At 37.9% G+C, this 11635-nt stretch overlaps 3 protein-coding genes and 3 non-coding genes across 7 annotated transcripts; 4 read left to right on the top strand and 2 right to left on the bottom strand.

The window, feature by feature from the left end:
* Window positions 1–1559: 1559 nt before the first annotated feature.
* On the top strand, window positions 1560–1671 carry CD4.15. The gene has a single exon (NR_068766.1). It is a non-coding gene; the product is annotated as an Unclassified non-coding RNA CD4.15 (non-coding RNA).
* Window positions 1672–4853: 3182 nt separating this feature from the next.
* On the top strand, window positions 4854–7072 carry CD4.8 (SPK domain-containing protein). Its single transcript, NM_001374911.2, has 8 exons — window positions 4854–5042; window positions 5087–5200; window positions 5248–5529; window positions 5574–5687; window positions 5736–5999; window positions 6051–6567; window positions 6615–6830; window positions 6879–7072. Exons 1-8 carry the CDS (start codon window positions 4888–4890, stop codon window positions 6939–6941), a joined length of 1725 nt encoding a protein of 574 aa, NP_001361955.1. The 5' UTR covers window positions 4854–4887; the 3' UTR covers window positions 6942–7072.
* 21ur-13757 lies at window positions 6784–6804 on the bottom strand. The gene has a single exon (NR_068765.1).
* Window positions 7073–8766: 1694 nt separating the features above from the next.
* On the top strand, window positions 8767–9156 carry CD4.10. The gene has a single exon (NR_000460.1). It is a non-coding gene; the product is annotated as an Unclassified non-coding RNA CD4.10 (non-coding RNA).
* Window positions 9157–9665: 509 nt separating this feature from the next.
* zhit-1 (HIT-type domain-containing protein) lies at window positions 9666–10564 on the top strand (the record flags this gene model as incomplete). Of its 2 annotated transcripts, none has more annotated exons than NM_001129422.3 (4): window positions 9666–9896; window positions 9943–10045; window positions 10098–10359; window positions 10408–10564. In NM_001129422.3, the coding sequence occupies exons 1-4, from the start codon at window positions 9741–9743 to the stop codon at window positions 10469–10471; spliced, it is 585 nt and encodes a 194-aa protein (NP_001122894.1). In that variant the 5' UTR covers window positions 9666–9740. The 2 variants fall into 2 exon arrangements, with proteins under 2 accessions (NP_001122894.1, NP_504477.2); NM_072076.8 differs by having other exon boundaries at window positions 10398–10440.
* Window positions 10463–11602, bottom strand: crn-2 (Deoxyribonuclease TATDN1). The gene is made up of 4 exons (NM_072075.9): window positions 11376–11602; window positions 11059–11314; window positions 10850–11007; window positions 10463–10801 (listed from the first exon to the last, which is right to left on the bottom strand). Exons 1-4 carry the CDS (start codon window positions 11569–11571, stop codon window positions 10551–10553), a joined length of 861 nt encoding a protein of 286 aa, NP_504476.1. The 5' UTR covers window positions 11572–11602; the 3' UTR covers window positions 10463–10550.
* Between the last annotated feature and the right edge of the window lie 33 nt (window positions 11603–11635).

Genomic DNA, 11635 nt, shown 5'->3' with positions numbered 1-11635 from the left:
GACTAGTGAGCACTAGAAAAAGAAATCCGACTGGTTTCTGAATGTGAGTAGAGGAGAAGCTCAAAGCAATTTTCACAAAAAAAAAGTGATCACCCCAACACTACCCACACGAAACACATCTGTCATGTGGCAGGATGTAAGTGTAACGCTTTGTTATACTATTGGGATATAAATGTAAGAAAATGGGTCCTCATATATAGAAAAACAAATATTAAATTTTTGGGGGTCGGCTATTCAGATATGAGATATTTATTTTTCATTTCTTGAACACTTACCCGGGAGAATATTCAATTTCTCGGTTCATAGAATATGCAGAGTATTCGGAATATAAATTCATTTTTTTGTCAAAAAGATGAAATCCGTCGGGGCAAAGAAGTTCTAAGAGAACTGACACTTATTGAATTTTGCACACATCTTGATGTGAAAAACACTTGACTATCATTCTGATTATTTTGTTTTTCTTTTTTTTTGTTGTGAAGAAGCGTAGTACTTCTATTCTTGAATAGAATCTGGGCGACGTTGAATTTAACTAGATCCTTTTGTACATAGAGTGTAGTTAGATGTGAAACCCATCTTAATTTGATCTCTTAAAATCCTGGGAAAGCGTGGTTCGTGGCGAGACCCACTCAGAAAAATAGCGTGTGTCTTTAAAGTGGTGTTTCACTTCAAACGCAAAAAATGATATTATTGACACGTTTAGAGATGAGAATTTTCGCCATATCTTACGCACATGGGTCTCGTCACGCTAAAAACGAGTTTCTGTGAGTCGTGTCAATTTACAATTTACAATTTACCAATCACATTATCTTTTGAGAATAAATTTTATACATGCCTCTATTTTTTGAAATTAACAAACTTGGAAAAATGAAGACTAGTGTGTGCCTTTAAAGAGCACAGTAGTTTCCACACTTCGCTTTTTGAAATTTTCTTAGAATTTTTGTTCGTTTTTCTAGTTCATTTGGTAATTCGCCTAATAAAAATAAATAAGTTTTTATGCGAAGGAAAAATTAAAAAAAAAAAAAACTAATAAAATTGCAACATATCGAGCCGTGGAAACTACTGTACTTGTTAAAGGCGCACACTCGAATTCATTAAAACATATAAGATCGTCTCGAGACCGGGTACCGTATTTCTACTTCAAAAACCGCAATATTCCGCATCTGGATAATATATGTATTTGTTTATTAGATTTTAATCACTGCAGTTTGGAAGTCGTTTGTTGGGTTAATTAATATTTCTACAAATTTGTTCAACTATTGTATGCCTATAATAAAGAAGTACCAAAATTGCTGTAATTTTTCCTTCAAACGTAAAAAAAATATCATATTGCCTAGAAGTTGACAGCAAAATCATAAATCTAGAATTCCCCATTTTTGGGTCTAATGAAGAATCAAAAACTAGAGAAGTAAAATCACGAAATGACCAACCTGGTAGTTGCTGATGGAGTAACTTTTCCAATTTGATTATCCATTAGGAATACGAGAAAAAGGGCAATAATTGGTTAATGGACTCAACTACTTGACGTTGGGAAACGTGAACTTTTCTTTTTTTGTTATTCGCTTTTTTCTTTTCACTGGTCGGATTTAAAGCTTTTCGAAAGTGGAAGAGTCTCGGATTTCTGTGAGACGTTTAACCGAAGAACTACAAAGAAAAATAATATGGATGATGGGAGAAGATGAAAAATGAAAAAGTCCAGTTTATGACTATTTGTCGAATTTGTTTCATGCAAGAAAATTTTTTATTAGGATTGATATTGTTCCGAAGGGAATAGATTGAGAAGCTGACTACAAATGTCGCGGTCCAAAAAGAATTTAGGCCTTAAGGCCCTTCGTTTTCGGGCTTTTATAAGTCTGTTTGTTTTTTTTAGTGGCTCAAACTTTTCGGTTTTTGTGTATCCCTTACATGTGGCCGAATATTGCCATCAAAACGGGGTTTGATGATTTTGCTCTGGGAGCCCACGGGTGCCGAGAATGTGAAGGTACCTAAATTTTGTGCACACGAAAGTACTGGTGAAAAATCACATTTGATTGATGTGAAATTCGAGGTTTACTCCAAATCATTTCGAAGTTGATTCTTACCTAAGTTGCTCGTAAGTTGCTCCTGCAGAGCGGAAGAGCTCTACAGTTTTTTGTCCGCACTTTGGTGAATTTTGAAAGCTGGAGAATGGTCACTTATGTAGTGTTTCAATGATTGCATGTTAAGCAGTAAGTACTGGGAAGCTGAGAAAAAAAATCTAAAATTAAATTAATTTTCAGAAAAAGCCGCTCTGACACAAAAAGGAGTACGAAATAGATCTCGACGGTGGATGTAAAGCTACATGCTGCTTTAAATTCGGGAAAGGTCTCCTACAAATGGATTAGTATTTATTTTAATCAAACAAATTATTTTTTTAAAAGAATTTTGTGCCAGGCTCTCTCATTACAGTTTGATCTACAAAAAATGCGGGAATATATTTCCAGAATAGTTGTGACGTCAGCACACCCTTAACCATGCGAAATCAAATGAGATGTCTGCGTCTCACCCATACCTGTGCGGCATTCGGCATTCGGCATATGCCGATGCCGGCATAATGCCGGTTTTTGGAGCGCGGCATATGCCGGCATAATGCCGGTTTTTGGAGCGCGGCATATGCCGTTATGCCGGTTTTGAAATTCACGGCATATGCCGAAAATGCCGTTATGCCGAAAAAAAAAATGACCGGCATAACGGCATAATGCCGACATTATGACGGCATTATGCCGTTTTTTTTTTGCATGTTTGGCTTTGGTTGTTTTTGTCAAAAACCATATTTTCATAATTTTTTTGTATCCGATGAAACTTAAAGTTCTTGCTGAGGTAGGTAGTTTTTCTAATGATTTTTTTGAAACTTTTTGCTCGAGCATTTTGAAAATTTCTGCAACAATTTTCACTTTAAAATTAATCGAAAATTGTCTGAAATTGCACCAATATGTTTTCAAGGCGTGTATACTTGAAAGATTAGGGTAAAAAGCCATAAAATGTAAAAAATCGGATTTTTGCATGTTTTCAGATATTTTCATGAGATGAAAAACAAAAAGTACATAACCAAAATACTCCATTAAATGTGATTTTGAAACTGGAAAATTTAATGCTTTGCGAAAAAATGAAAATTTTGTGTGAAATTATCGAAAATCTCAGGGTGTCCCATAGCATTTGGAAGGCCGATATCCAACTTTGTGCTCGTTTGCTTTCAATTTTTGAGATGTTGGTATAAAATTGTAGATACAGATGTTTTTTGGTATGCTGCATCCGATGCCAATACTAGTTTCCCAAAAAAGTTCGCAGATGCCCTATACAGCTCAAGTGGAGGGGGTTTAATAGCAGTTGGGCGCATTGAAGTACTCCTATAGAAACCTAAAAACATCTAACCAGTAACCCCAACTCAATATCTTGTCAAAAGCCGAAAATTGTGCATACCTGTACACCCAAAATAAGAAAACTGCGTGGCGTGTACTGCAGAAAACCTAATATTTAGGCCCCGCCTTTTTCTCGTCCACTCACGATGAAAAGGCAAAAATTCGGGGACCAACCAATATCAGGCCGCCGACATCCTGCGGGTTCCGCGCGCCGCTATGTTTAACTCGTTGTGGGCGCGGCAAGCTGTCTCCGCCCGCTGCGAGTTAAACATAGCGGCGCGCGGAACCCGTGAGATGTCGGCGACCTGATATTGGTTGGTACCCGAATTTTTGCCTTTTTCTCCGTGAGTGGACGAGAAAAAGGCGGGGCCTAAATATTAGGTTTTCTGCAGTACACGCCACGCAGTTTTCTTATTTTGAGTGTAGTGTTACGTCACAGACCAAAATCAGACGAATACTATTTTTAATATATTGGTAATGATATGAAGAACATAAAAGTTTGATTGAAAACATTGAAATCATGTTCATTTTTTGTTACTGGAAAACAATAGTTAAAAATGCCGAAATGCCGGATGCCGAATGCCGGTTTTTAGAGCACGGCATATGCCGAAATGCCGATTTTGAAATTCACGGCATATGCCGATATGCCGAAAAAAATTTTTGGCGGCATATGCCGTTATGCCGAAAAATTCCGAATGCCGCACAGGTATGGTCTCACCTCCCGCATTTTTGAAGATCAAATCGAAATAAGACATTCTGACTCCACATGCTTTTATGTTGCATTTTTTATTCTTTGGCGTTTTTCTTCGGAAAATTTGTGTTTTCACTCGCTGAATTATTTTCTCCACTCTCGCCTGCCTTTTTCACTACTTGTTCTTTCGTCGCAAAAAATATTGTCTTTTAATTTTCGAAAAGCTAAAAAAATTCTGAGCCTCCACGGAACCAAATTAATTTCCGAAATATTTCGCGAAAACTGTTTTTCGCTCGAATGGTGCAATATTACGCCATGGTGTGCATTACGGACCATGCACCGTTCCTTACGCGCAAATCGACTTTCGAATTTTGAATAATTTTATATTTTGTGGCCTAAATTTTTTAGGATTTCGGGCTTCTAAAGCGCTTTTTTAATAAAATCTCGATGTTTCTGTTTTCCAAAAAAATTAAGATCTTCCGGTTTTTTAATTTATTTACTCGAAAAATGCCGAAAACCAAGTGTTAGGTCGTCATTTCCGAACGTGCAAATCTCGTGTTCCTAAAAAAAATTTTTTTCAAGTTATCTTTTTGCGTTGATTTTCCTGAATATACTTTAAGCTTAACTTAAACAGTTACTGATAAATGATTTTTTAATTTAATAATTATTATTTTCAATTCATGAAAGAATATTTCGGTAAAAGTATCGAAATCATGATTAATATTCCACGTATATGTTCCGTTCGCGAATACTTCTTGTCTAATTTCTTCCAATATCTAAAGATTCTCATTTTCAGGTCCATTTCGACTTCGGATCTGCACAATGGTCTTAAAAGAGGCAGATTTAAAAGCATTGATGAATTTTTTAATCGATGAGACGAAGGATGTCGACGTTGAGCCGCTGGCGGTGAAGACTATATTCAGGAAATTCGCTGAATGCAACGGTTCCGTGCTTGGTGCAGATGCCTACCACAGGAGGTGAGAAATGCGCTCTTGGCTTATCTTTAAAATTATTCATTCAGATTTCAAAGCAAGCTGCTACCAAGGATGGATCAAATGAACGAATACAGTGTCGTGTCACGCATTCAAGTGACGTTTGCCTTGTCGGCAAAAGTGTCGGACAAGTTCATGACATTGTGAGGAGAGATGTTACCTTCAGATTTATGAATTTAGTTTGTTGCAGGATCAAATCGACTGGCACTGTTAAGATTGACGAGAAAATGCGAATCTGCAATTATAAGTCACACGACGGAAAACTCACGTTGGAAAGAATCCACAGTAAATCTTCTAAGGCAGCACGAAAGAGGTCAACGAAGATCATGCTCTCCGCCGATGACGTAAGATTGATGACGTTTCTTGTTGAAAAGACGAAAGAAGCCAATGAGCCACTGGTGGCAACAAACGTTTTCATGGAGTTCGGTAAAAAAGATAATGCCAGATGCTCGGATGGAGCCTATTATCGAAAGTGAGAATATTATACCTGGTTCTCTTTAATAAATTTAGATTTAGATTCCATAAAAAGCTTGCGCCGAACATGGATCAACTGGACAATTACAGTATTGAAAGCCGTGTCCGAGTGATGCTTGGGCTTGCTGGAGAAGTTTCGGACGACTTTCTGACACAGTAAAAAATTTTTTAAAGGTTTTTGAGTTAACGAATAGTGATTTACAGAGTTCAAACGGAGGGAATTGTCGTGCTCGATGATGGCAAACGAATTTGCGAGTATGCATCACGTGATGGAAAGCTGAAGTTGGAGGCGGACCACAGTCATTCGGCAAGAATGAAAAGAACATCTGCATATCACCGAAAGGCTGGTCGACACGTGCACATGGTCATGAATGCAAATCAGACGACGAACCAAGCCGAGAGCGACGAAGATGGCGTAGATTCGGCGACTTCTCTTCCTAGATCTCCGAAAAGAGCGAGAACTGAAATGTATATCCTGTCAATTTCATATTACGCAGTATTTTATTTGATTATTTTCAGGAGCTCGAGTGACGACGACGATGATCTGGAGATTATTGAAACTGTGGACGGATATCCGAAGCCTGAGCCAGCTGATTTCGATTTTGAAGAACTCCTCAATAGAGATTCAACCTATAATTTGCTCATCGATCATTCGCAAGAATATAAAGAAGTGATGATGGAAGAGAACAATCAGCCAACTACTTATGTAAAATCTCTTCAATTGGACAGTGACGACGATGAGGTGCAATACATCGGAGCGATGAAGAGACAGTCGAAGCCTGAACCAATTTTCGAAGGATTTGCACCACATAATTCGAATAGCGATCATGTGCAAGAAGAACAAAAAACTGGTGTTCCACTCTTTGATCGTCAACAAATCAGTCTTTCCGCGAATAATGGAGCCACTTCAGCTGAACCCATCAATATGTCTGAATTCCTGAAACAACTGACCCAGTTCATTTGCGGTCTCAAAAGTAAGGAACTCGAGAAGCTCAAGCAAAAAATCAAAGGATCAATTGGAACTAATGTTGATAAGGTTTACAGTTCTCCTGAAAAAAATAATTTTTAAATTTCGATTTTCAGATTATCCTATTTCCCGAGCTTCGTGGAGTTTTCGAGGCATTCCTCATCGCAGTCAGTCGGAAAATCAAAGCAGCCGCTTCAAATGCCTCTGCTATGAAGGTCAAGGATTTCCTTCTCAAGTTCGAGTATCTTCTTCTTGGATTGGATTCTTCCGAGCTTCGAGTGATCCAGCAGAAGGTCCAAGAAAAAATCGATCAGCCGGGATTGGCAGAGAAGGTTTTTGAAAACCGTGTGAAAAAAAATTTAATAAAACATTTTTTACAGGTTCTTCTCTTCAGCGACGTCCGCGAAATTCTTCAAGGCCTGCTCTTTTTCATTTTAAACTAATTAAAAAATTTTTTTTTTCTGTTCATTTTCTCCCTTTGTTCCATTTTTCTGTTGTTTTTCGTTCATAATTGTTATTTGCCCATTTTTTGTTTTGTTTTTTTTTTCTGAATGAATTTTTGTTTAAAGTATCGAAATTCTTATCAATAATTCACTTGTATATTTCATTAACAAATACTTTTTGTCTTTTTTCTCCCAACGTTGAAATAATCTCATATTCAGGTTGATTTCTACTTTGGAGCTGCACAATGGTTTTCACGATTCGCCAATCTGTGTCGTCGATGAAAAACGACGAGATTCCGTATTGGAAGCATCGAACACTCCAGCACAAGATGAGCTTCCTCAGAATCACAAACGGACTCCACATCCACCGAAAGGATTCAAATTCCCTCCTCGTGTGTTGAAAACGGTCCGATTTGAACTGGAAAATCGTCAGCTCCAGGTGAGATTATTTCTGTAAACAAATTAATCATTTTGTTGTTTTACAGCCGTTCACATCATTCTGGAGGACGGCAGTGACGAAACCAAACGAGATTTCTACAATCTTACCTATTTCGACTCGGACGATGTGTTGAGCACGACCACGGAAAGCCCGAAGAATCAACTTAGAATCCCCTTACAAGGGAAGTCTTTGAGGGGGTCCGTAGATTTGGAGTTCTCATGCTAAAATTCCTACAGAAGAGTGTTAGTTATGATCTCTCCAAAAAATTTAGCTGCCCCGGTCAAGTTTCAGCAAAGTTATGACGTTTTGAAATTTCAGTTAAAAACACCATTGAAATCCACTGTCTTACCATGCAATCCACGCAAATCTCAGCTTGCGTGACCACCGAAAATGTGACACCCACCACATTGAGTTGAAAAATGTCCTCGGTGGCCGAGTTGGGAGTGCGCGCGTCTGATAAGATTTAAGCTTTGGTTCGATTCCTTCTATTTTTGAAATATTTTTGTAAGTTGAATAAAGTTGTAAAACAACTCATTCAAACATTTTTGCTCATTTTTAAAGCGATTTTATTCTTATTAGGTCACAACTTTTTGGTGGCTGAAGGTATCAAAAAGTTTATAACTAAAGCTTTGTTCACTGTTATTCAAAAAACATTTTGTTAGTTGATCATTTTTCAAAATAATTTATCTCAACGAAGTTATGCAACTTCAAAGTTGGTTAAATATTTTGCACAAAGTTCGTGAGATGTAGATCATTTCGACGGTTTACTTGCGAATAGAGAGTTAAAACTTGTGTAATGTACGTTTCATACATTTCTGAACAACAACATAGCAATTTCATAATTGTTTAGAAAAATGAAATTTTTTGATTTTTTTGCTTGGAGTTGATCAAGAAATTTTGAGCAAAAATGAAAAAAATAAAAATTTCCAAAAAGTGCGGACAATGATTCTAGGTTCCCGAATAAGAATAAAATCGCTTTAAAAATGAGCAAAAATGTTTGAATGAGTTGTTTTACAACTTTATTCAACTTACAAAAATATTTCAAAAATAGAAGGAATCGAACCAAAGCTTAAATCTTATCAGACGCGCGCACTCCCAACTCGGCCACCGAGGACATTTTTCAACTCAATGTGGTGGGTGTCACATTTTCGGTGGTCACGCAAGCTGAGATTTGCGTGGATTGCATGGTAAGACAGTGGATTTCAATGGTGTTTTTAACTGAAATTTCAAAACGTCATAACTTTGCTGAAACTTGACCGGGGCAGCTAAATTTTTTGGAGAGATCATAACTAACACTCTTCTGTAGGAATTTTAGCATGAGAACCCCAAATCTACGGACCCCCTCAAAGACTTCCCTAGGATCCCGTTCATTTGTCAGAAGAAAAGTCTTTTGAGCTAAGCAGCTCGACCATGGTCTTCAACGGAGATCAAGACAAGGAGTTCCATTCTGGGATTTGATCGTGTGGAAAATGCCATTCAGCAAGCTCTTGCTAGTCAGAATGGGCCAGAACATGGACTCGCGCTCGACAACTTCGACTTCGAGCGCAAGAACATCGACGAGATCTGCAGCAAACATCCGAATGGCCCGGAAATCGACACAGATTTTGTGAGCCGAGGAAGTGACCACGACGTATCCGCCGACTTCGAGGATTCGGATAGGGAGCCGCAGTTGGAATCCGATGTCGGAAGTTTCGACAAAGAAATGATGTAAATAATATAAATGTACATTATTAACGTGTAAAACACTCCCCCTTCCCGTTCGTCTTAAGCTTATAATTCCATGTCAAACATTATTATTCATAAGTGTTCTTCTGTACTATAGTTTTATTTCAAAAAATTGTATTCTCGTCGGAATAAAGACGATTATTACTATGTAAATTTTATGTTGAAGGCCGCTTTCTGAATAGCCAAACTGTTTTCCGTGCATCACTTCGTTTCCAAGCTTCTTGAGCATAGAATTCGCTTCTTCCAATTCCTACAACTTTCATAAAATCGTCGTCAGTCAAGTAGATCTCCAGACGACTCATGTTTTTTAGTTAGCTTTAGATTGCGAATGTGCATTACCGTGTGGCAATTTTTGTCTGCACACACATTTCTTTCAGACTCTCAAGCTGTGCATGTCAATTCTGAAGTTTTATATTGCTCAATCGTAAATGAAAATTGCACAAAGTAAACTATTTCAAGGTAAAAATCGGTTGTCCTCAAAATTATTCAAAAATTCATATTTGAATTGCCGCCGAAATGAGGCAAACGGCATGCAACCGCGCTCCATCGAAGTTGGCGGCAGACATTTTTCTGACATTAAATGTGCTTTTTCTAAATTAATATTTTTATTTTTATCTACAATTTTAATCTCAAAAATGTTTGCTCCTTCACGAAAACCTGCTGCAACAGCCAATCAACTTCGTGCTTCCTCCAGAATATCAAATCTCGAAGGAAATCGGACTCTTGATGAAAATGCGCGAAGAAACAGAAGGAATCGACAGCTGGATGGCCTAGAGCAAGATAATTCTCATGTGAGTTGGTACCAATAAACTATCGAATTTTATTTCAACATTTTAGGATGATCCACATGCAAATCTTGTCTGGAATAAAAACGCCCCAAAGTTCGACGATGAAATGATCGGTGGTCCGTCTGCGAAAAAAGCTAAAAAAGTGAAAGAAGGTGGGGTTTCCCTAATTGAAGATCAATGTAAACATTATTTAAATTTTTTCAGATAAGTCAGGAATTGTTCATGGTGAAAAAGCGCGTCGACGAAAACTCGCCCGTCCGGAGTTTAATAAGCAACGATTCAAAAAATCGTTCAATGCACATGTAATCGAGCAGAGCAAGGCAATTTTAGACTCAGCAGAGCCGGATTATCGACGAGTGAATGCTTATCAACTAAGCTCAGCACCTCCTTCTGAAAAACCTGCAAGAAAGTTCTGTGCAGTTTGCGGCATTATTTCCAAGTACTGTTGTACGCGATGTGGTGCCAAGTAAGTTTTTTTTTTAATCTGTGATATACATTATACAGTTTCTTTCAGATATTGCTCACTTCCATGTCGAGACGTGCATAATGATACTCGTTGCATGAAATGGTTGGCTTAACAATTTACAATAGCAAACAATACATCATAACAACGGGTTCCACGCAGAAAATAAATATTTTAAAATTTCCAATAAAAAATCATTCTAGTTTGTAAACTTTCTTCGCATTTTCCGTCGTAATCTTCGCAACTTCCTTCGGATCTCGACCGGCAAAAGCAGCGACAAGCTCACAGACGGCTGCTAGAGAACACGGCTCATTCCGATTGAACGAAGAGAAATTGTGAAGCGCTTCGGTTTCCGGGGTAATTAGGCTTTTGATTTCTTTTGGAATCTTTTTATCGTTGATTTTCGGGTACATATAAGGTGCATCAGTTTCAAGAACCAGCTTTTCTGAAATAAATTAATAATTTTAAGAAATAATTCATTTTTAAAAAATACCAATCGGAATTTCTCCAGATCGAAGCCCTGCCTGCACTCCATTATCTGATCTATCTTTCCAGAGGAACCCTGTCAATCCGATGTAGAACCCCATTTCCAAATATTTCTTCGCCTCCACTACGGTCCCAGTGAAGCAATGAATGACTGCGGGTGGAAGGCTGGAAATAAAAATTATAGAACAAGCTGAAAAATTAAGAAAAAAATATTACGAAGGTCCGGCAGCTGTTAATATTTTAACCATATCTTCATGAGCTTCTCTTTCGTGAATGAACAATGGTTTCTGAAGCTTTACAGCCATATCTACTTGCTTTGCGAACACTTCTTTTTGCACATCTTGTGGAGAAAAGTTGCGATTAAAATCGAGACCACATTCGCCAACAGCCACGCAACTCGGGTTTTCTTGTAATTTTTTGAGAGCTTCCAATGTTCCATCATTCCAATCCTTGGCATCGTGCGGATGAACGCCTAGGAATTTTAAGTTATTAAATTGATAACGAGGGCGTGATTGAAAGTTTCGGTAACATACCTGCAGTAAAATACAAAAATCCCGGATACTTTTCAACGAGATCTGCACATTCATGACTAATTTTTTCGCTGGTTCCAGTAACCATAATTTTCGACAACCCGGCTTGCTTGGCACGATCGAGCACATCATTCAAATCCTTTTGATATGAAGGATGACCCAGATTGGCTCCGATGTCGACGAGTTCGTACAACGCCATCCTGGTTATTCTTGATGATATTCCGAGAATTCTGATATGATAACAATTTGAAAATAAGCGTTAA

Source organism: Caenorhabditis elegans, chromosome V (assembly GCF_000002985.6).
Source record: "Caenorhabditis elegans chromosome V".
NCBI classification, from domain to species: domain Eukaryota; kingdom Metazoa; phylum Nematoda; class Chromadorea; order Rhabditida; family Rhabditidae; genus Caenorhabditis; species Caenorhabditis elegans.
The sequence above is the reverse complement of the archived record's forward strand: the minus strand, read 5'-3'. Positions and strand labels throughout refer to the sequence as shown.